General features: G+C 46.7%; 1 protein-coding gene across 1 annotated transcript in view; it reads left to right on the forward strand.

The window, feature by feature from the left end:
• The window catches only part of LOC311243505 (zinc finger protein RFP-like), a gene marked incomplete at both ends in the record, with an annotated part of 81,403 nt that overhangs the window by 17,443 nt on the left and 38,770 nt on the right, over positions 1 to 25,190 (forward strand). Inside the window, 5 exons of the mRNA XM_084332746.1 lie at positions 15,907 to 16,011; positions 17,374 to 17,607; positions 19,444 to 19,591; positions 24,977 to 25,003; positions 25,107 to 25,171. Of these exons, the coding sequence (XP_084188872.1) occupies positions 15,907 to 16,011; positions 17,374 to 17,607; positions 19,444 to 19,591; positions 24,977 to 25,003; positions 25,107 to 25,171 (579 nt within the window). The remainder of the gene's footprint in view (positions 1 to 15,906; positions 16,012 to 17,373; positions 17,608 to 19,443; positions 19,592 to 24,976; positions 25,004 to 25,106; positions 25,172 to 25,190) is intronic.

Genomic DNA, 25,190 nt, shown 5'->3' on the forward strand with positions numbered 1-25,190 from the left:
TTCACACTCTGTAACCTGCCCCATACCAAATGTTCACTGAAGGGCTCTAGAGTCACGGCTCTTTTTATTTTCACGGTCCCCACTTTGTCATGGATGTCATTTCCTGTCCACATCTCCACATTGGCCATCAAACTCAATAACTTGTGGTGTTCAGCTTCACCGTGTTCAGATGTGGGCCCCTTGTTCCACAAGTCCCCTGATATCTTTAGCTGTACTTTAGGAGGTTACTGCCAGCAATGAGGTCATCTCCCTGATTTTCAACCACGAATGTTGGGACAGTCACACGACAGCCAAACACCTCCATCTCCAGCTCACACACTCCTAAGGGTGTAGTCTTTGATCCACCGCATCCCACAAGAATCGCGTCTGTTGGGCTCAATGCAGGGCTTTTCAACACTCCTTCCTGTAAGAGTTGTGGCAAAATCTTTGCACTCAACGAACAAGCCATCGACCCACTGTCGAGCATGGCCCTCACCTCAACTTTGCCGCCAAGCAATACTTTTGCATGAAACAGATCGTCATAAGGGGAAAGCTTCTGTGTATTCTGCATTACAACTTCAGTCACTGTTCTCATTTCACTACACACACTCTTGTAAATGGACTCTAAATCATCATCTCTCATTACTGGGGTATCGATAGAAGGCCCAACACCCACCCCCCCCCCAAATGCTGGCCCTCTAGTTTCCCTGTTGCCCAGAGGTGGGTTCTGAAGACACCACACAAGATGGTTGCCACGCTGTAGACTTGGGGCATTCCGCACGGGCATGGCCAGATGCATAGCAGAGAAAGCAGAGGTGATTGGCCACACAATGGGAACGTGTGGTATGCCCAACATCCCTGCACACCTCACAGGCCACCGGGGGCCTGCCTCTGTTATTTTGGCCTCTTGAGTATGATCAGTATGATTGTCTGTCCTACCCTGAAACTGGCGCTGCTGAGGCCTTTGCTCAAGAACACGCTCCAGCATACCGATGATGCGCTCCAATTGGTCCGTGGGCCCCTGGGAAGCCTGAGTTGTAGGCATTGGAGCAGGCTCAATAGTAGGCTTAGCAACAGGTGATGTGGGATGACCAGCTGCACCGACTTCCTGTCGCAGCGTAGTGATGGCAGGGGTTACCTTTGGCCAGGAGGATTGTCTCGGATTCCTTCTGTGTTCAACCAGCCTCTCATGGACATCCGCAGCTGTCCACTGTGGTAAAGGCTTGCACTTGAATATGAGAGACAGTTCAGGGTCAGGGCAATGTCTAATAAACATGGCTGTGAGCTCGCGAGATGGATCGTCAATTGTCTTACTCTGTCTCTTTAGACAGTCCTCGGTCACGTCCATAGCCCTGTTTAGTCTGAGCCAATAATCAAAAGGTTGCTCACCAGAGAATGGGATGGTGGAATAAAAGTCAGCTGACGGCATGGTGGAGAAAGCAGTGTCACTAAAGTGCTGTTTTAGCATATCAAAAATAGGACCTGGGCCACTAGACAGATCAAAAGAGGGGTTACTGCGTATGCTTACTCTCACCACCTCTCGTGCCCTCCCCATGAGCCTACTCATGACCTCCTCAGCCTGCTCTGCCACTGAGATCCCCCTTTTTCGCAAGTATATCCTGACTACTGACTCCCATTCATACACTGTGCATGTATCAGAGCCATCACCTCTAAAGCACACTGGCTCCCTAATCTCAGACTTCACCACCATGTTTACCAGGGAAGGGACTGTCCCATCTGAGTTGAATGTGCTTGCTGCAACATTGTACCCCATCCCACTGCTCCCCTTTGACTCTAGGCATGCGGCAATACTCTCCCCTATGGAGATCCCAATCTGCTTTGCTATGCCTGCTACCATCTCCACTGAAGGATCTCCAATATTTGTGTCAGGTACTTCCGATTTAACTGCACTCAGTTGTGGCGGACCAGAGTGACTGTCATTGGCATCTGATAACTCTCCAAGATTAGGCATAGGTGTAGATGTGAGAGGTGAATGCTGAAAACTGGTGCTAGGCCTCCCAACTAATGGAATCGGAGTGTACCTCATTGCCCCCCTCCCAACTCCAGAGTATTCACCACCCTCCATCTGCAGAAGTATCCAGTATACTATAAAAAAATAAAAATAAAAATCCTAATAATCAGACTTTACCAGTACTCTTGTCCACCAAATAGTCAACCTATCTTGAACGACACCATACTAGTATCAATGAAAGAAAATAAAAAGGAAATCAGCAAGCTGATCACACTATCAGTAAAAGAAAACACAGAATGTTATGTAACATCACCTATAATACCAAAAAGAGAACCTCTTATATTTTAGAAACCTGTGTGAAAGTGTATTAGGAATCACCAAAAACCACAGTAGGCTACAGATAACTATAGTAGTTGAATAAAAATGTCTTAAATCCCTGCTCCACTCAAATCAGAACACAATGTGTTCGTTCTGATAAATAGATCAACATTGCCACCTTGTGGCGTATGTGCAATACTGCGCTCTGCTACCTGAGGGAAAACTTCAACTCGTTTTCAATCTGATAAATGATCCGATGCTGCCACCTTGTGGCGAATGTGCAACACTGCACCTTTATTTAACCAGCCTCCTGTTCATATAGCGTGAGTCACACGGACTCACTCTGCTGCAACACTGCGCTCGGACTGTTCATACAGCGCGAGTCAGGCGGACTCACTCAGCTGCAACACCAGTTCTTCTTCTGGAACGTGGCGAATCCCTCGATGACGATTCCAGAAGCACGGTCGCGGCACCATTATAACCAATGTGTTGTGAAGGGACAGATTAAACCGAATATATATATTTATTTATATATATATATTTAATTGTATTTGTATATTCTCTAATATTCCCTGATATCCCTTGTATATTCCTTGTACAATATGCATTGAATATCCATTCTAGCCTACTGAACATCCCATAATAGTCTCCATTCTACTATTGGTCGAGACCTTGGTGCCAGGCTGCCATACCCCCCCAGACCCAGTTCAAACGTACCGCTCAACATGTACGAACAAGTCCTAGTTCCGCGTAGGAATCTGGCTACCGCACCACTAATGGTACTATTTGTTCATAGTGCGTATATATACTGCGCTACTAAAGTAGGACTTCCCTTTTAGTCCAGTTTCTTACCCTCCAATAGAGTGACAGACGTAAAGCCTCCCCGCGACGCCACGTGTGGGAGTAAGGCCAAGTTCGGCCTACCATCGGTATTGAGACATCGTGTATATTAATATTTGAATAGTCATATTTGGCACTATATCGTCGAGTTGGACGTAGTCTATTAAGCTAATAATAGTCTATTCATATGTAGTGCTTCGTGCGGTGAGAATACTATCGTAGTCAGTACCCCCATCGTTTCGGGTAGAACTGGTTGCTTATCCAGGGTGGCCGACCCCATGTGAGGCTGCACCCGAGGAGCCCCAGAGCCGACGAGCGAGTGGACCTGCATACCGGATTATTCTACCGACGACAGCCCGCCTTCCCAGGCACGGATTATGCTTTGTATACAGTGATTATTCTATGGATAAAGACCAACACTGCCGTGTGTTGGAAACCCTCCCCCCCGGAGAGGACGACAGGTGAGGAGACGCTCTACACGACGAGGTCGCTTCACGTCTCTCCATCGTGGACCGGAGGAAGCCGGCCCACAGAGAGTCCAACTGCTTTCATCTGTGGATCGAGGATCGCTGAGGCACCGAGCCGCACAACCGTGGGTTCTCCCAGGATACCCTCGGCCAGACGGATACAGCCAGACTCTACCCCCCTCCCCCTTCTCCAGTTGTCTTACAAGCGACCGGAATTCCCCCCTAGTGTATCCAGTTCTATAATCATTAAAGTATCATTGCTATTATTCCTTAAATATTCCAGGTTGTATATTTACCGCCTGCGCCACCAGAGATTGGACGTTCTCTATTGATATACCAACGAATACTCATTTGCCATAAAAGTGCATCCTATTTCAAATCATAAATGTAATTAAGTGATTGCTCTACATACCTTTTGCTATGTATTAATTATTATTAAACGCAGACTTTCGACTTGGTACATTTGTGTTGGATCGTTTCATCTACGTGGGAGTGTTTACCATAATTATTTATGCCTAGTACTGGGTGGCCAGAGTCTAAAGTACAAGAGGTAGTGGTAGTAAGTATCATATCTAACAATACAGTCAGGGAATTGTACCCCTCAGTTACAATTGTCCTTCGAGCCGGAGGGTAATTAGTGTAATATTAATATAGTGTTATTAATATTGAAATGGCCTATGATGAACACTCCACGAAACGATCCTCCTAACCAACGCCCGCAGCGCGAACGACGGCTCCCTCAGTACTTAGAGGCTTACGCTGTCAGTCAACAACCTAGTCTTCTACTAACAGTAAACGCGGTAAAACTAGAAAGTAAAAGTATGTCTAACCCCAACGCCCAGACTACCCCGACCATAGAGGCCCCTACGGGTTCTAATGTAACTGACCAAGCTCACGGTGGGGACCAGGGGGAACCAGACATGACTTCACACCCCGCCAGTACTGAAGAAGTAGTCCCCGATGAGTCCCGGGAGGAATACAACGCTACCGAGAGAGAACTCGGCACGGAAGAAGACGGGGAGAGCACCGTGGAGATAGAGCTCCAAGGCTCCGCAAGGAGTACCCCGAGGGAAGGCTCCCCTATACAACCGCCTTCTCCCAGCGAGGCAGAGAGGACCCTACAGCAGGCCTTCCTCATCAGCCTGAACGCCGCTGCTGAACGCGACCGACTGCAGATCCAGCAGCGGAGCGAAGAAGAGCATATACGTCTAGAAATAAGACGCATTCAGATGGAAGAGAATGTGGCCCGAGACCGAGCAGACAGCCAGCGAGCAGCTGCTGGTGCTCTACGGGACGCAGAGCGCGACAGACAGCAAGCGCAACTAATAGAACAGCTGATCAGACGGACAACACCCTCTCCCTCCGCCAGAGGCTCCAGGAACTCGTCTAGACACACCTCCAGGGCGGCATCCCCTAGCCGAGTAAACAACCCTGAACTTGACCAACAGACGAGGTCTATACCCCCCACAGACCACCTCCCCCCACCGGTCCAAGCGAGACCTAGCAACCGGGAAGGAGCAGCATATCCTGTGGAGAGGCTAAACCAGAGACTACAAGCACTGGATGACCTAACTGAAGACGAAGAGGAAGAGGAGGAGAACCGCGCCCGACGACAGCACAGTACTCTACCGGACCAGGAGGTCCGGTACAGCCCAGGCTATACTCCCGCGGAGCTGCGCTACAGACCCCCGACTCTATACACGGGTGAGCACGACGCACGACCCGCACCGAGGAACAGCACCTGGACAAGCGGGCCATGGTACACTGCCGGTACCAGCCCATACCAAGGAGCGGGAGGAGACTCGCCTAGGAGGCCTCTCCCCCAACGCTCGCCGATGTATCCACAGTCAGCGTCATACATTGGCACGCCTATGGTACCCGACTTCACCCAAGAGAACCGGGCCCAGTATACAGAACTCCGCATGTGTCTGGAGACCATGTTGGTGGATGTATTGGATGAACGCCATAAATACGCCATCCTACTGAAGCACTTAAAGGTACCCCGCGCACATAATATAGCGCTCGCCTACGCGACTTCCACCACCCCATACACAGCAGCGCTGGTAGCATTGGACCAGAGGTATGGGCGCATATGGGATTACGTGATCCAGGAGATCCGACACATCGACCGCTTACCCCCAGCAATAGACAATCGAGCACTGGACGACCTGTCCATCAGAGTGCAGTCCCTGGTAGGGATGTTGGGAGCGCAGAGAGAGAAGGGGAGGCATGAACTTTACGCCAACTCAAATGTGGAAAGGATCTTGGAGAAGCTGCCGCCCGCTCGACAGGAGCGTTTTAGGCGGCAGAGAGACCACCGAGACCCGAATGGCCCCGAACCGAACCTCCTCGATCTAGCAGACTTCCTGGCGAGAGAAGTCAGCAGCCTACGGCTAGATACATTCGGACGGAGCACCCCTGGCTCCAGAGAAGGAACCAGACGACTAAATGATGGAAGAAGATCGGTGACTGTGATGCACCAATCGGAGTCAGTACCGAGCAGCAGGAGCCACAGTACCCCCTCCAGAACGGAGAAGTGGAAGATAGTGTGCCCCTACTGTGAGAAAGAACACTGGCTAGCGCAATGTGACTCCTTCCCCAAGCTGAACGCGGAGGAAGCAAGTCAATGGATAAAGTCCAACAAGCGCTGTTTTCGCTGTGCGCGCTCACACATGGCAGCCGAATGCCGCTTAAAGAAAAGGTGCACCAAGTGCGATGGAGCCCATCTGGACATACTTCACGACAGTAACAGACGGCGCCCTTCACCCGCACCATCCAGCAGCAAAGCGAGCGTCATGTACATCGATCCCGCCAGCAGCAGTGGAGCCCGAGTACTCCTAAAAGTAGTGCGTGTGACACTAAGCTACCAGAATAAAGTCCTGGACACTTACGCCGTCCTCGATGACGGGTCAGAGAAGACCCTTCTGCTCGCCTCCGCTGCGGCCCAGCTAGGGCTGCGGGGAAGCGAAACCCAAATGACAATTCGGACAATAAGACGAGATTTGAAGACGATAAAGGGCGAGAATGTCTCATTCTCTATCGCAGCAAGCGGCCAGCCTGAGCGACGGTACCAGATTACAGACGCTTTCACCAGCCAAGAAATAGGACTGTCGCGGTACACATACCCCGTCGCCAAGCTGATGGAGAAATATGCACATCTGCGCAAGTTACCGATCCCGCTCATAGACAATGCTATGCCGACCCTGTTGATAGGCTCCGACCATGCAGACCTCATTGTCCCGATAGACCGGGTTCATACCGGACCCCGAGGCTGTCCTGCAGCAGTCGAGACCTGTTTGGGATGGACTCTCCAAGGCCCGCTCGCCAAATCTCTCAACCGAAGTACAGCCACTAGATGTCTCCACTCCCGAGTCACAGAGGGAGAAACCGCACTCCTGCAACACGTAGAGCGGCTATGGACCTTGGAACAAATGCCCTTTAAGAACGGAAAGAAAGACATTCGCTCTAAAGATGACATTTACGCCATTCACCTCCTCGAGACAGGGACCAAGAGAGTCCCGGTCAACGGCGTGTTGAGATACGCCACGCCACTCCTGCGGCGAGAAGGAATGCCTACTTTCCACGCCAAGACAGACGCCACAGAACGGTACCTGCTGAACACGGAGCGGCGCTTAGCCAAGAACCCCGCCCAAGAGAGTGTATACCGCGCCGAGATTGAGAAGCTCATCACAGCGGGACACGTCACAAAGATGGATATTAAAGAGGCTGACCAGACCACTGAATCGTGGTACGTGCCTCACCACAAGGTCCATCACAACGGTAAAGACCGCATAGTATTTAACTGCAGCTACCAGATCGGATCCCAAAATCTGAATAAAGAGTTACTGCCCGGTCCCACACTCGGCCCCTCCCTACTCGGCGTTCTACTCCGCTTCCGCCAGGAAAAGGTGGCCATCAGCGGGGACATTAAAGGAATGTTCCTGCAGGTGAGATTAGTAGAGGAGGACAAGCCCCTGTTACGGTTCCTATGGAGAGAGAAGCCAGGAGATGAGCACCCAGCCATCTACCAATGGGAAGTCCTCCCCTTCGGAATGACGTGCAGCCCCTGCTGTGCTACATTTGCACTACAGAAACATGTAGCAGAGGACCCAGCAGCGGACGAAGAGGTCCGACACAGCGTAAAGAACAGCTTCTACGTAGACAACTGTCTACAAAGCCTTTCAACCCAGGAAGAAGCCGAGGCTCTCCTGATTAAACTCCGCGCCTCATTGATCAAAGGCGGCTTTGATCTCAGGCAGTGGGCCAGCAGCGATCCGCAAGTACTGCGCAGCCTCTCCTCCGAGGACAAGGCAGCCAGCAGCGAGACCTGGATGGCTACAATCCCGGGAGAAGCCCAGGAGATGACCCTGGGATTGGTGTGGCGATTCAAAACAGATTCGCTTCACTACAGACACAAGCCCCTGACTACGGAGCAGGGAAGGCCGGCGGCGGCACCGACCACCAGACGGAGTGTGTACACAACACTCGCCCGACAATATGACCCGCTAGGATGTATTCTACCGTACACCACCAGGGCAAAAATGATTGTACGAGCATTGTGGGACAAGGACCAGGGCTGGGACGACCCCATTCCCGCACACCTTGCATCCACCTGGAGAGAGTGGGAGATGGAGCTCCACTCACTCCCAGGCGTTAACATGCGCCGAAGCTACTTCCCACCCACGGTGAGGCCAGAGACATGTAAAATGGACTTACACGTCTTCAGTGACGCCTCAGAGGTCGCATACGGATCAGTAGCCTACTTGCGGGCCCAAGAAGAGGGGGGAGAGATCTACACAGCATTTGTCCTTGCCCGCTCGAGAATAGCCCCACGCAAGCAACAATATATCCCACGTCTAGAGCTCTGCGCAGCCCTAGCCGGAGCGCACCTAGCCACGCTCATCCAACGTGAGCTCACCATACCGGTGTCTAGAACAATCCTGTGGTCAGATTCCACGACAGTACTCGCCTGGATCAAATCGGACTCATGCAAGTACAAAGTCTTCGTGGGAGTCAGAGTCACCGAGATTCAAGACTTAACTGAAGAGTTAACCGGAGAAACAGAGTGGCGCTACGTTGATACAAAACAGAACCCAGCTGACGTCATCACCCGGGGAATGCCCCTAGATGACCTCACCCGTCGCAATGTCTACAGTGACGGCCCAGCATTCCTAAAGCTCCCGGAAGGAGAGTGGCCCACGCCTATCCCGAGGGAAGCCAGTCAAGAGGAGGCTGAGAATAAGAAACCTATGTTCTGTGGATTGAGCACTGTTATCTCCGCAGACCCCAACATAGATGATTGCACTACCATAGAGAGTGCACAACAAAGGACATTCCTGCGGCACCACCCGGAGTGTAAGTCCCCCGCTGAAATGTCAGCAGCTAACTACGAGGAAGCAGAATTGCTTCTACTGCAGCGAGCCCAGAGAGACTCGTTCCCCGATGAATTGGCCTGTCTACAGGGAGGAAAGCCCGTCCCATCCGACAGCAGATTAATTCATCTGGCCCCCGAGAGCGACGCTCATACCCTCATCAGAGTGGGTGGTCGCCTACGCAGAGCCCCCAATCTACCGGATGACATTAAATACCCGATCGTATTGAACAGCCGACACAAGGTCACAGAGCTGATTATAAAGAAATACGATGAGGATGTACATCACGCAGGAGCAGAAAGAGTCTTCGCGGAGATCAGACGTCGTTACTGGATCCTACAAGGAAGAGAGGCGGTACGACGCTTCCAGCGAACATGTCTAGACTGCCGCAAGTGGCGCGCGCAGCCCAGCATACCAAGGATGGCTGACCTTCCTCCATGTCGCCTCCGAATCGGTGACAAGCCATTCCACTCAACGGGTATGGACTGCTTTGGCCCGCTGCACATAAAGAAAGGAAGAGGAACCGAGAAGCGGTGGGGTATTGTATTCAAATGCATGACCACCAGAGCGATACACATCGAGCTTCTGCCGACCATGAGCACAGACTCATTCCTTATGGCCTTCCGTAGATTCACATCACGGAAAGGAAGACCGTCTACACTATTGTCCGATCATGGGACAAACTTCAAAGGCGGCGAAAGAGAGCTGAGAGAGAGCTTCCAAGCTATGGGCCCAGAACTTAAGACCCACCTCGCTCCAGCACAGATTGACTTCCAATTCAACCCCCCAAACGCACCCCACTTCGGTGGTACTTGGGAACGGGAAGTGCGTTCCATAAAGACAGCCCTGTACGCAGTACTTGGGGCCCAGACTGTGGCGGAAGAAGTCCTAATGACAGTCCTCACGGAGATTGAGGGAGTATTGAACTCTAAGCCCCTCGGCTACGTCTCCAGCGATGTGGCGGATATCGACCCAGTTACCCCCAACACACTCCTGATGGGGCGGCTAGATCCCGCGTTACCCCAGACAATGTACCGGCCTGAAGAAGCGAACGGCCGACGAATGTGGAGGTACAGCCAAGTATTAGCCGACAAGTTTTGGAGCAGTTTCCTACTGCACTACCTACCGTCTCTACAGACCCGCCAGAAGTGGGTAAAGGAGAGAGACAATTTGACAGAAGGAACAGTCGTCATGATTATTGATCAATCACTGCCCAGAGCTATGTGGCCGGCCGGCCGCGTAAGCAAAGTGATCACCGGTGCCGACGGCAAGGTCCGAGCAGCTGAAGTGCTTGTCCAGGGTCGCACTTACACCCGTCCCGTGGCGAGGCTCATAGAACTGCCCCGACTCCCAGACACAATCGATGATGACCATGACCCTATAACCCTATGACTTTGTGAAGTTGACTGACCCCTACAGCAAACCCTTATGTGTAAATAGACAACGCGATTAATCTGTCTCTGCTTAACTGATTAGGTCTGGGACCAATCAGGGGGTGGCTGTTGTGAAGGGCCAGATTAAACCGAATATATATATTTATTTATATATATATATTTAATTGTATTTGTATATTCTCTAATATTCCCTGATATCCCTTGTATATTCCTTGTACAATATGCATTGAATATCCATTCTAGCCTACTGAACATCCCATAATAGTCTCCATTCTACTATTGGTCGAGACCTTGGTGCCAGGCTGCCATACCCCCCAGACCCAGTTCAAACGTACCGCTCAACATGTACGAACAAGTCCTAGTTCCGCGTAGGAATCTGGCTACCGCACCACTAATGGTACTATTTGTTCATAGTGCGTATATATACTGCGCTACTAAAGTAGGACTTCCCTTTTAGTCCAGTTTCTTACCCTCCAATAGAGTGACAGACGTAAAGCCTCCCCGCGACGCCACGTGTGGGAGTAAGGCCAAGTTCGGCCTACCATCGGTATTGAGACATCGTGTATATTAATATTTGAATAGTCATATTTGGCACTATATCGTCGAGTTGGACGTAGTCTATTAAGCTAATAATAGTCTATTCATATGTAGTGCTTCGTGCGGTGAGAATACTATCGTAGTCAGTACCCCCATCGTTTCGGGTAGAACTGGCTGCTTATCCAGGGTGGCCGACCCCATGTGAGGCTGCACCCGAGGAGCCCCAGAGCCGACGAGCGAGTGGACCTGCATACCGGATTATTCTACCGACGACAGCCCGCCTTCCCAGGCACGGATTATGCTTTGTATACAGTGATTATTCTATGGATAAAGACCAACACTGCCGTGTGTTGAAAACCCCCCCCCCGGAGAGGACGACAGGTGAGGAGACGCTCTACACGACGAGGTCGCTTCACGTCTCTCCATCGTGGACCGGAGGAAGCCGGCCCACAGAGAGTCCAACTGCTTTCATCTGTGGATCGAGGATCGCTGAGGCACCGAGCCGCACAACCGTGGGTTCTCCCAGGATACCCTCGGCCAGACGGATACAGCCAGACTCTACCCCCCCCCCCTTCTCCAGTTGTCTTACAAGCGACCGGAATTCCCCCTTAGTGTATCCAGTTCTATAATCATTAAAGTATCATTGCTATTATTCCTTAAATATTCCAGGTTGTATATTTACCGCCTGCGCCACCAGAGATTGGACGTTCTCTATTGATATACCAACGAATACTCATTTGCCATAAAAGTGCATCCTATTTCAAATCATAAATGTAATTAAGTGATTGCTCTACATACCTTTTGCTATGTATTAATTATTATTAAACGCAGACTTTCGACTTGGTACATTTGTGTTGGATCGTTTCATCTACGTGGGAGTGTTTACCATAATTATTTATGCCTAGTACTGGGTGGCCAGAGTCTAAAGTACAAGAGGTAGTGGTAGTAAGTATCATATCTAACAATACAGTCAGGGAATTGTACCCCTCAGTTACACAATGCGTTGTGTACTTTTTTAATTGAATGACAGACACTTGCTCCACGGTCTTGGGTGGTTTATTCTGGTAACACACAAAAGATCCTGGTTAGACAGGTTATGTGGTCGGCTCATCAGACCCCTCGAACACCGTTCACATGGGCTGCTTCCTCATGTAATGGTCAATATAATAACATGAAATAATAAACAATGTAGGCCTACAATCAAATGACAATATTTTGTACCTGGTAACACACAAAAGATCCTGGTTAGACAGGTTATGTGGTCGGCTCATCAGACCCCTCGAACACCGTTCACTACAGAAGAATTGGGAATAATTTGCCTACTAACATGTGGGCTAGTTATATACATTTTCGACACAATCTCACTTAATTATTATTTTAACACATTTACCATACGGTCGCTACCTTCTACAATGTATTGTCAACATGCCTACATTAATACTTCCAACTAGTAGTGAGAGTTAAACATTTAGGAATGTTATGTTCATTCTGGGTGTACATCTGTGAACCTACCATGGGCTGCTTCCTCATGTAATGGTGCCACGCTAACGTGAACACTTGGGTTGAAGCCCACAAGGAAACGCCCACCAACCAATAAGAATCCCTAGAACCATTAAGTGCCATGCTATTGGGTCTTAGTTACCTTGACAAGTGGAATCACAATAAACTCTGTTACACACATACACTTTTACGCAAGACACTTTCTGTAGAAATTGACTATTTTATTTTATATTTATCTTACCTCATTTTGATATTTTATTTTATTTATCGTACTACTACTACTTACTACTTATTGTTATTGGACACACACACAAACACACACCCTGCGTGTTTTGACCCGTTCAGTTTGTTGTCGATGTGCACACCGAGGTATTTGTACTCCTCAACCATGTCCACATCGACTCCCCTGATGGAAACAGGGGTCACAGGTGCACTCCTCCTCCTCCCCAGCTCCACAACCAGTTCCCTGGTCTTCGCTAACATTTAGCTGCTGGTGGTTTTTATCGCACCATGTGATGAAGTCCACACTACCAGTTCCCGGTATTCCCTCTCATCATCGTCCTTTATACATCCCACTATCGCAGTCATCAGAAAACTAATTTTACTACTACTAACTATTGTTACCATTATTGTATTCATTGATGTTTCTTAATTGTGCACTGTTTAGTCTGAGCTCGAAACACAATCATTTCATTACCTGCAATGCCCCCTGTATTGTTGTGTATTTGACAAATAAAGAACTTGAACTTGGACAGCAACCGTTTTGAAGTAAAATTAATAAATAAGAATAAAATATTTTTTAAAAGTATGGGGAGCAGTCAGGTGGCGTAGCGGAGATTGCGCTCGTCACCTATGCAAGAGGCTGCGGTCTCGACTGCCGGAGTCAGCATTGCCTTGGCTTGGGCTGATTGCTATACTAACCCGTTTGGCTGGGTTAGGGGGAGGGAAGTCACGGGTGGGGATCTGGCGTTGTGGACAGCGACACCTACAGGTCAGGTCTGGGCACTTGCTCAGCGAAGGCAGGACTTGATGAAGGCAGCGTGACCTCCCACGCGTTACACTTCACCAATGAGAGTCCTCGCTGCCAGGTGAAAAAAGAGGCACTGGCTGTCGCCGCGCGTATCGGAGGAAGCATGCGGAGGACTTCAGGTTTCCCTTGTACCGACCAGTTGGAGAACATGCGCACAACAAACAGGTAGGGGAGGGGGGGAATTGGCACAACGACTATAATTGGGACGGGGAGAAAACAGAGAAAAATCAGAGAAAGAGAGGATTAAAAAAATATATATATTTAAAAAAGTATGTATCGATTAAATGTTTGCATCAATATTGCCGAATATGCCATATTGGTTGTTGTACAGTATTTCTATTTACAAATGTTTTTCTTAATAGAAGATTTAAAACAGGACAATGCCCTGATTTAATCCCAGGCATCTTGATATCATCAGTTGTTTCAAGTCATATATTAATCCTTATACATCTTATGTCCCTAAGGCGTTCCACTCCTGACCGCCTTCTCATCTACTAAATATCGTCGGTTGTCGGTACCAAACCCACGTCCGCTCACAGCCGTGAGTCAACACCTGGACGAGGCCTCCCAGAATGGGCCTCACCTACAGCCACCAGCCTCCACCTGGATCTCAGGTCGAAGGCGGTTCACTGTGTGTGTAGCAGACGATACCCACAACCTCCCTGTCTGTGAGATCCACCACAGAGGAATACTGGTAGGGTGATACTGATGCTTTTCATTGTTTATGTTGGATCCACATGAAAGAGCCTCTAGTTTTCCTGGGGTCCTGGACAAAACAAATACAATACAAATGTAGAACTAAAAATACAAATTAAAATTAAAACAATACAGTAAAATTTAAAATAAATACAAATATACAAATTCAAGGGGCGCCCGAGTGGTGCACCACATTACTGCGCTGCAAACCTACGTGGTCGACCCGGGTTCGTCTCCCGAGCCCGGACGTACATTTGCCGCATGTCCTTCCCCCCATATCTTCTCCCGACCTTTCTCTCCCTGCTCTCTGTCAGTCATGTCTGACCAGGAAAAAAGCTGTAAAAATGCTAAAAATAAATCTTAAACAAATATATATACAAATTCACATTATAACATTTAATTTTTTAAATACACAGATAATAATTACATACTTGACAAGTTTGCAAGATAAAGCTTAATATATTTTTTGAAAGTCATTTTGTTATGTATTGTCGATAAGATGTTTTTTGGCAGAGCATTCCAGAGTACTATTGACCTATGTGCCAGCCAGTGAGTTTGAGAAATTTAGATTTTTGTGCTGTTTTTGTTCTGATGTCACCAGAAGTGGCCCCTTTAGTGTTGTAACCATGTTCAGAAGTCATTTGCTTGCTACATGCAAAGCACCTCATAGACTGCCAATGACAGTCATTCAGTAATTCACCCACTCACAGTTAGCCACTCTGCCCCTAGTGGTGACTCCCGGGCATGGCACTGATGCTTCACATTGATGACAATGTTATAGGGAGGCCATTTAGTAGTTTAAGGGTTACTGGTTCAAACCCCTAGGGGCGAATTCACAAAGGGATTGCGCAGCTTTTTCTGACGCTATGCCTGTGCAAATAACCCCAAAACAAATGTTGCTATTCACAAAGCACTCGCAAAGGGTGAAATACCGTGCTAACTGCGTTGCCATCATCATTGTGTCTCTGTGCGTCTGTGCTATTTGCGGGTATGGAAATGAGGTAATATGGGTGGAAAACTTGCCCCTTTCTATGCAAATGAGCCTCATTGCAAAAACACTTGTGAAGGTATTTACGTCTTCAGAAAGTTGGTGGTAACTAAGCGCATTATAAGGGGTGTCATGGCCAGCGTCTCCAGTGATCATGGCAGCAGTGATTGTAGCCAGGCAATAATAATCCTAATAGGTAATAATCACAATAAAGAGAATTGTCCAACACTGAACACTGAGAAAAGTTACATTTGATCCGTTTTCAGGCTTATTTCCCCAGTCAGCTGCAGGATATTTCCTCATTTCCCTACCTGGACATTTAATATCACACTTATGAACCTAGAACTAAAAGTGATCTAAAACAAAAAGGTAATGACTATTTCTGGATCTTGGTAGACTTCAGTGTGATTTTCTAACCCCTGTTTTCCCCCAAAAGAAAATAGAGGCGTGGCCATCAGAATTCAGTGTGGATGACGTATTGGCTTAAAATAGAGGCGTGGCCATCAGAATTCAGTGTGGATGACGTATTGGCTTAAAATAGAGGTGTGGCCATCAGAATTCAGTGTGGATGACGTATTGGCTTAAAATAGAGGCGTGGCCATCAGAATTCAGCGTGGATGACGTATTGGCTTAAAATAGAGGCGTGGCCATCAGAATTCCGCGTGGATGACTTATTGGGTTAAAATAGAGGCGTGGCCATCATAATTCAGTGTGGATGACTTATTGGCTTAAAATAGAGGCGTGGCCATCATAATTCAGTGTGGATGACTTATTGGCTGTCTGATGTACCGGTTGGTTCTGTTGTGATTGCAGGTGTACTGCAGGACGGACGGTGTGTGTATCTGTCCAGAGTGTGCGACTCTAGACCACCAGGACCACAGCACCGTGTCCATAGAGGACGAATGGTTGAAGAACAAGGTACATGCTTGTGTATGCACATGCTCCGTGTTCATGTGTGTGTGATGTGTGCACTTGCTACCTTGCTATAATATCTTTGTACATATAACATTTATGCATGTTCTTACATACAGTAGGTATAATGCAATCTTTGTGTGTGTGTGTGTGTGTGTGTGACGTGTGTGTGTGTGTGTGTGTGTGCATGGGTATTTATGTGTGTTTGTGTGTGTGTGTGTGTGTGTGTGTGTGTGTGTGTGTGTGCATGGGTATTTATGTGTGTTTGTGTGTGTGTGTGTGTGTGTGTGTGTGTGTGCGTGCGTGCGTGTGTGTGTGTGTGTGTGTGTGTGTGTGTGTGTGTGTGTGTGTGTGTGTGTGTGTGTGTGTGTGTGTGTGTGTGTGTGTGTGTGTGTGTGTGTGTGTGTGTGTGTGTGTGTGTGTGTGTGTGTGTGTGTGTGTGTGTAGGTCCAGTTGAGTGTATCAGAGCAGGAGATCCAGCTGATGATTAATCACAGAGTCAGGAAGATAGAAGAGATCAGAATGACCCTCACTGACCTACAGGTATAGTGTCTCACACACACACACACACACACAAAGAAAATCAGCTGTCCCTTTTTTTACCTATCCCAAGCTCCCCCTCTTTTCTTTACCTTCCTATCACACGTTGCTTTCCTTGGTCAAGCTAAGAGGGGGCAGAGATACCTCTCTTACCCTACCTCTCTTACCCTACCTCTCTTACCCTACCTCTCTTACCCTATCTCTCTTACCCTACCTATCTTACCCTATCTCTCTTACCCTACCTCTCTTACCCTATCTCTCTTACCCTATCTCTCTTACCCTATCCCTCTTACCCTATCTCTCTTACCCTATCTCTCTTACCCTACCTCTCTTACCCTATCTCTCTTACCCTATCCCTCTTACCCTATCTATCTTACCCTATCTCTCTTACCCTACCTCTCTTACCCTATCTCTCTTACCCTATCCCTCTTACCCTACCTCTCTTACCCTACCTCTCTTACCCTATCACTCTTACCCTATCCCTCTTACCCTACCTCTCTTACCCTATCTCTCTTACCCTATCCCTCTTACCCTACCTCTCTTACCCTATCTCTCTTACCCTACCTCTCTTACCCTACCTCTCTTACCCTATCTCTCTTACCCTACCTCTCTTACCCTATCTCTTATCCTTGTCTAGTCTCTGGAGCGTAACAGAAAGAAGCATTTTGTATAAAAGTATTCTGTACTTCTGTATGACAACTAATAAAGAAACTTGAAACTTGAACTTATGTCTACGACATCTCTGTCTCTCTCGTTGGCATTGGTGTGTGCCACAGATCATTCTCACACACACTCTCTCTCTCTCTTACCGTACCTCTCTTACCCTAGCTCTCTGTAGAGCGTGAGACAGCAGGCAGTGTGAGTGTGTTCTCGCTGCTGTTGGGAGCCATAGAGCGCAGCCAGGCGGAGCTGATGGAGGTGATGGAGATGAATAGGTGCGCTGCAGAGCACCAGGCCGGCGCTATAATACGACAGATGGAGCTGGAGGTCGCGGAACTGAAGACGAGAGGCCACGCCCTCTCCGACCTCGCCCAATCAGAGGATTATTTACACTGTGTCAAGGTTTGTGTTTGGGTATTTGATGTGATTTTTATTTGGGTTTAGTCTGCCAGAAATCTGTATTACCGTACAATCATAAAATAATATCCAATATTATTTTGACCATAAGACACATTTTGGTGATAGATGACTAAATTAAGTTGCAATATAAAAGTATTTGGCGACTAGACTCCATCTTGAAATTACCCCATGGGTAATGAACTCCATGAAGGCAATAAGATTGGATTTCGTCCCAATGGAGTCTAGTGGTGGTGATTGTGTGGTGGTGATGGTCCTCTTCCCTCTGAGACCAGACACTGATGAGAAGACACTGAAGAGTTCCTCCTCTCTCTGAGACTAGACACTGATGGTAGAGAAGACACTGAAGAGTTCCTCCTCTCTCTGAGACTAGACACTGATGGTAGAGAAGACACTGAAGAGTTCCTCCTCTCTCTGAGACTAGACACTGATGGTTGAGAATACACTGAAGATTTTCTCTTCCCTCTCAGACAAGACACTGATGAGAAGACACTGAAGAGTTCCTCCTCTCTGAGACTAGACACTGATGAGAAGACACTGAAGAGTTCCTCCTCTCTCTGAGACTAGACACTGATGAGAAGATACTGAAGAGTTCCTCTTCCCTCTCAGACAAGACAGTTGTTGGATTCTTCTGTTATCAGCCGATCTCATCTCATCATCTCCCTCGTGACTCTCTCTGTTCTGCGTTGTGTTTGTATTCAACCCGTTAGTACATCCGTTAGTCATAAGAAACGACACTGCAACGTGATCTCTTTCCTCAGATCCTCATGTTTTCATAAACATAGCCTCGTAATCAGATGTAACCCCTTCTGTATTGTCCTTGAAAAGTCCAAATTCATTCGTCTTCACCGTCTCTCCTCTCATTAGTCTGATGGTTCTGGGCCTTGTCGTAGCCAACCACCATTTTCCTGTTAGCCGAAGCTAATGGTGATGTGTCATATTCCCTTCCCCCACCCAGCGAGGGTGGGGAAGGATGAAAGTCTCTGATCCACGTCTGCTCGCGTCAGCTTCGTGTCTAGATCTAACCCTACCCGGAAGAAACTCACATCTCATAACATTGTCCCCATAACAACGACAGGCCCGCCCCCTCTTCTCGTTACTATGTGACACGCTGTCTTTGACAACTGGTCCTTTGACCCAAATCACTATAGCAACGGCGATGTCAAACTCTCCCCATAGCTCTCTCTCTGACCAAAACCCTGCCTGCTCTCTGTGCTTATCTCGATTGTTGTTGTTACAAGCTGCCAAACGACCTCGGAGCACTGGGCTCTGTCTATTAGTCTCTAACACACTGACTGCCGGTTACTCAGACAGATCTATAGATCTGTCTGAGTAGATGCTGTCACCCACCGATATATATACATTATATACACATTGAAAAACATAGACATCCTTCACACTGATGAGAAGACACTGAAGAGTTCCTCCTCTCTGAGACTAGACACTGATGAGAAGACACTGAAGATTGACAAGCAAACAGCAACAGCATGTTCCTTTAGATTAAAGAGAATGCTGACTGGTTCTGATTTGATAAATGGGAAGAATGCAAAGAATGAATGAACCGCCGTGCAGTGCAAATAGTCTTCCTGATTGAACTTTTGTTAAACTTACAGAATACATTTACACTTAATCATTTAGCTGATGCTTTTATCCAAAGCGACTTACAGCAGGACACCTAATGTGTATTAATGTGGGGGTCTTGACTTTGACATGAAAAAGGTTGAGAACCACTGATTTAGAATATGACTAAAATATGAATGAGGCCTAAACAAAAGAGGCCTACCTAACAAAATACTTCCTTTTGTTGCTCCGCTCATACAGAGTTTTCCCGCCCTCTCCACTCCTCCACCAACCAGAGACTGGACTGGAGTGTCTGTGAGCCAAGACCTGGGAACGGCCACCATGTATAGGTCACTGGCTGACCTGTTGGAGAGGTTTCAGGAAGACGTGAGGACCATCGCTAAGACAGGTACATACTGTACATAGGAACTGTATAAATACGACATATATCGTTTTGCTCTGCACACCTGCTTAGAATGCTTTCAAAAGGGCATCAAAACGGCAGAGTTATAGAGGTTTATGGGCGCTGACATTGTCTGTCCAAGTTCTCTCACATGAACGTGCTTGAGGGGGAGGTGGAGGGTAGGACAGTGGTGGAGGGTAGGACAGTGAGGGTAGGCACAGTGATAATAATCAATTTCACACGCATAACTCATAATGATTTAAGACAAGCTTTTCTACACTTCTGAAAATGTAGGAGAGACCTTGCTCGTCAGTCATGGAGCAGCCAAGATACGAGAGAAAAGTCAAGAAAACACCAGCCTTCTTCTTTTTCTCTTTTGACAACTTTCCAGATATGATTACTAATATTTCTGTGGGTACAAAGGAAGAGACAGGGCAGTCCTACAGGTCGTTTTTGATGGCAGTCCTACAGGTCGTTTTTGACGGCAGTCCTACAGGTCGTTTTTGACGGCAATCCTACAGGTCGTTTTTGACGGCAGTCCTACAGGTCGTTTTTGACGGCAGTCCTACAGGTCGTTTTTGACGGCAATCCTACAGGTCGTTTTTGACGGCAGTCCTACAGGTAGTTTTTGACGCTAATCCTACAAGTAGTTTTTGACGGCAGTCTTACAGGTCGTTTTGACTACAGATATTAAATAATAATATTAATATCTGTGTAAAATAAATAAATAAATAAAATATTTGTGTCCATCTCCATTATCTGTGCTTTCCCTAATTCATATTCGGATTCAGGATATGAATATTTACAAGGGGTTGGGGAAGCTACACAAAGCTTCTATTCCATCTACAGATCAAATCTCTTCATGAATGTATGCGAACATATCCCATAATATTATTGAAAATGTCCAGGATTGGGTCTTTATCCCCACAGTCAGCAGAATGAACACCCAAACTCTCATTAGAGGCCGGTTAGTTTAGCACTCAAGGCTATGTTTCCCTGTGTTGTCTTCTCATGTCACCAACACCAGAGGGAGCTCCACAAATCATGTTAAACCCAGATTCGGCTCAAACAAGGGACTAAACACGTTTCGCAATTATGCGTTTATGCATACGTGGAACGCCCTACCCACAGCTGTAAAGGAATGTGAATCACTACCCACTTTCAAAACCACTCTCAAAGAGCACCTACGGGAGACTGTAATTCTAAACTGGCCCCTGTAAATGTCCAAACCCAACCCCCTTCAATGTACAGTTAACCCCCCCACCCCACCACCCAACCTCCTCCAATGTACAGTTTCTTCCCCCTCAAAAGTATATACTCTCTTTTTAGACTCTTTTTGTACTCAGAAACAGTACTGTATATTTGTAGATCTGGTATGTCATAAATGTAAAGATGTAACAGTAGCCTACTGTCTACCTGTATGTCATATGTTATGATGAATTGAAAATGGGGGACCCTGATGTAAACAAGACGAAAGTATTTCTCTGGTCTGCATCCCCTTAACAATTGTGTGTACTGAGCTGTACTGTATTGTACCCATTCTGCAATCTGTTAATAACATTTTCAATCAATCAATCAATCAATCACATGTCAGCCTACAGCAGAGAGCGGTGCAAGACTGCCCCCTTGTGGGAGAATTTATTTTTATTTTTATAATAAAAGTAGCTAATGTTAATTTGATATTGATTGATTGATTGATTGATTGATTGATTGATTGATTGATTGAAAACTTTATTAACAGATTGCAGAATGGGTACAGTACAGTACAGCTCAATACACACAATTGTTAAGGGGATGCAGACAAGAGAAAGACTTTTGTCTTGTTTACATCAGGGTCCCCCATTTTCAATTCATCATAACATATATGACATACACGACATACTGATAGACAGTACTGCCACATCTATACATTTGGGCAGGAGGGGTGGGGGGGGAACACTGTACAACTGTACAAGCAAAACTGTACATTGGAATATTGACAACCATACTTGGTCATTTACTGTACATTGGAGGGGGTTGGGTTAGGACATTTACATGGGCCAGTTTCGAATTGCAGTCTCCCGTAGGTATTCTTTGAGAGTGTTTTTGAAAGTGGGTAGTGATTCACATTCCTTTACAGCTTTGGGTAGGGCGTTCCACATTGATGTGGCATAATTGCGAAAATGTGTTTAGTCCCTTGTTTGAGCCGAATCTGGGTTTAACATGATTTGGAAACACTATACAAAGACCAGAACAGAACATCAGACACAGGAATTAGTCTAGAAGAGATAGAAAAAGTCCAGATCACGAAAAAAGAAGTTGAAGAGGCTGTGAAGTCACTGGCCACGGACAGATCGCCCGGCGAGGATGAGATCCCTGCTGAACTGATTAAGAACTCTGGTGACCGATGCATCGAGCTCCTTGTGAAACTGATAAACAACATCTATAACTCAGGAAATATTCCAAATGATTTCCTAAAATCAATGTTCATTCCGATCCCAAAGACCGGAAGAGCCACAGAATGCAACAATTACAGGACTATCAGTTTGATATCTCATGCATCAAAAGTACTCCTGAAAATCATCAAGAACAGAATAGAACCCATAATTGAACATCAGCTCTCGGATAGCCAAATGGGTTTTCGCAAAGGAAAAGGAACAAGAGATGCAATCTGCCAACTCAGAATCATTGGTGAAAAATCGATAGACCAACAGAAGAAGCTGTATATTTGCTTCATCGATTTCACGAAGGCCTTCGACAGAGTTGAACATACAACATTGATGAGAACAATGGAAGAATTCAAAATACCAGTTTCTGACCGAAGAATAATTGCCAACTTATACTGGAGGCAGAAGGCTAATGTTAGAATAGGAAAGGAGAAATCAAGAGACTTCCCGGTGGAGAAGGGTGTAAGACAAGGATGCATCTTGTCCCCTGTACTCTTTAATATGTACAGTGAATCACTGATGAAAAAAGGTCTGAGAGGAGGGAAAGGAGTAAAACTTGGCGAAGAGAACATCACCAATATAAGATACGCGGATGACACTGCTATAGTCTGTAACTGTCAAGAAGATCTACAGGACATGATGAATAAGCTGAATGTCGAATGCAAAAACTATGGAATGTCACTAAACACAAAGAAAACTAAAGTAATGATCATTGAAAAAACACCAGGAACTGTTTGTAAAATACAGGTGGATGGAGAAAAACTTGAACAAGTGAAGGAGTACATGTACCTTGGAAGCTGGATCAGTGAAGGTGGAAGAGCTAACATGGACATTAAGAGAAGAACCGGAATTGCAAAGGGCGCATTCTGGAACCATAAAGAATTATTGAGAAGAAACATAAGTTGGAAAACGAAGACCAGGATTTTGGAAACGTATGTTATGTCAGTCTTTTCATACGGAGCAGAAGCATGGACGCTGAATGAAGAGGCAAAGAGGATGATAGACTCTTTTGAAATGTGGACACTGAGGAAGATGCTGAAGATAACATGGAAGGATAAGATCAAGAATGAGGAGGTACTGAGAAGAGCGGATATGCAAGGGGGACAGCTGCTGGAGAGGTTGAAAAAGAGAAAGATGGAGTTGTGCGGGCATGTTCTGAGAGGATCCAGCGGGGAGATGTTCAAGGAGGTGGTGATGGGGAAGGTGGATGGAAAGAGAGGAAGTGGAAGACCAAGAAGAGGCTGGGTAGACGATGTCTGTGATTGGAGTGGAGTGAGAGGCGGAGTCACGGAGTTGGAGAGAAGAAGTGGGGACAGAATGGGTTGGAGAGTGATAGGCAACCTTCGGAACGAAGAAGCCACCTAATGATGATGTAGTCACAGCCCACAATCAACAATTCGCTCAACAGAGCGAGTGGAATTACTTCCTCAAACAGAGGGTGCCGACAGATAGCAGAGAACGAGCGAGCGAGAGAGAGAGATAGAGAGGGAGAGAGATAGAGAGGGAGAGAGAGAGAGAGGGAGAGAGATAGAGAGGGAGAGAGAGAGAGGGACACACACTACCTCCCGACCACGCAGGAGTGTGTGTAAATGTGTGTGCGCGTGGGGATGGAGCTTCTCCCCCGCAGTCGGGAGCACTCGCATATCACTGTCAAAATATCGTTGCGCACACGCTCCCACGCGCACGCCCATAATCCGATCCGTGCAATAATATTCACAGGGGTATATATTGTCATTTGAAACAAGTTACCAATGCATTGTCCCATGGGATTATGCCCCCCCCCCCCCCCCCCCCCCCTGCGGCGAAATTAATTAGTATCCCCCTCAATCTTTCTATCTCTCTCTCTGTCTGCCAGTCGCAGACTGTGGGTGACTGTCACTCAAAGCGCTTATTGGCGGAGCCCAGCACAAAACAGCTTGAAATCTTGAAGTAGACATTTTTTGCTTTAGAGTACTTTATTAAAAATATAAAACAATGAATTTTTTTGGAAAGAAACTTTACAGATGTGTTCCATAGACAAGAATTGTGTAAAGTTGCCCAAATAGTGAAAGGAATAGCAATGCATGTCCCCTTTAACAACAACAAAAAGCCAATGCAAAAGGCTATTTGAAAATATGAGTTGAGACAAGTAATTTTTTTACAGTGCATGGTGGAGCAAGGCACTATCACTATCAATCAGAGTTAGGGGTTCACTTCCCACGCGAGGCCATCCATACTAAACATGATGTATGCACTCATAGTAAAAAGCTGTTTAAAGGAGCTTTGGATAAAAGCTTCTGCCAGATTATGTTATGTTAGATTAGAGCAGTGGTTACCAAACGTTTTCAATCAGGCCCCACTTGGGTAGTTGGAAATATTGTTGAGCCCCACCTACGCAGGCCCCCACCTACATGTAGGCTAGAATTAATGTTAGGCTGCAAACGTGCCATTTCCACTACTACTAACAAGACAAGATGAACACAACAAGACACAATTATAGTTTTATATTTTATTTGAAAATGAACAAAAGCTTGGCAAATGATCATGTGCCACTGTGAAATAATTAGGCCTAATTAAAAATGTAGTTGTAGGCCTACAGTAGGATAGGAGATTTATTTTCATTCAAATAATAATAATTTGCCTAATAAGTATGTAGGCTTCTGAATGTGCTCTGTATAAAGAATAACACATGACAGTCAGTGAATTTTTGTTGACATTGGCGTTTATCAGTTTTGGTAGGCTAAATACATTTTAAAAGAATTCACACCCCACACTTTGGGAACCATTAGAGCAGTGTTCAGCTCCTGATCCATGTTTTGTGGCTCCTCTTCAGGTTTTCCAACTCTGGTAGTCTGCACCCAGCCCAGTGAGTAGCACCCACCTTTTTTTAAAGTTTTGAATCTCGGTCATTCATACCTTTATATACTAACTTATATGCCTATAGAGAGATTTTCTATTTTCATAAATGTTTCTTTTTTTTCTTCAGAGGTGAAGAGGATACAGGATTATGCAGGTATGTTTTCAATTTCATAAAAAGACAATGGATACGTCTCTCTCTCTCTCTCTCTCTCCATCTCTTTCTCACTCTCTCTCACCCTCTCTCTCTCCCTCCCCAGTGGATGTGACTCTGGACCCAAGCACCGCCCACCCCAGGCTTATCCTATCAGAAGACTGGAAGATGGTGAGTCAGCTCTCTATCA

This window comes from Notolepis coatsorum (genome assembly GCF_963971535.1).
Source record: "Notolepis coatsorum genome assembly, chromosome: 1".
Classification (NCBI taxonomy): Eukaryota; Metazoa; Chordata; class Actinopteri; order Aulopiformes; family Paralepididae; genus Notolepis; species Notolepis coatsorum.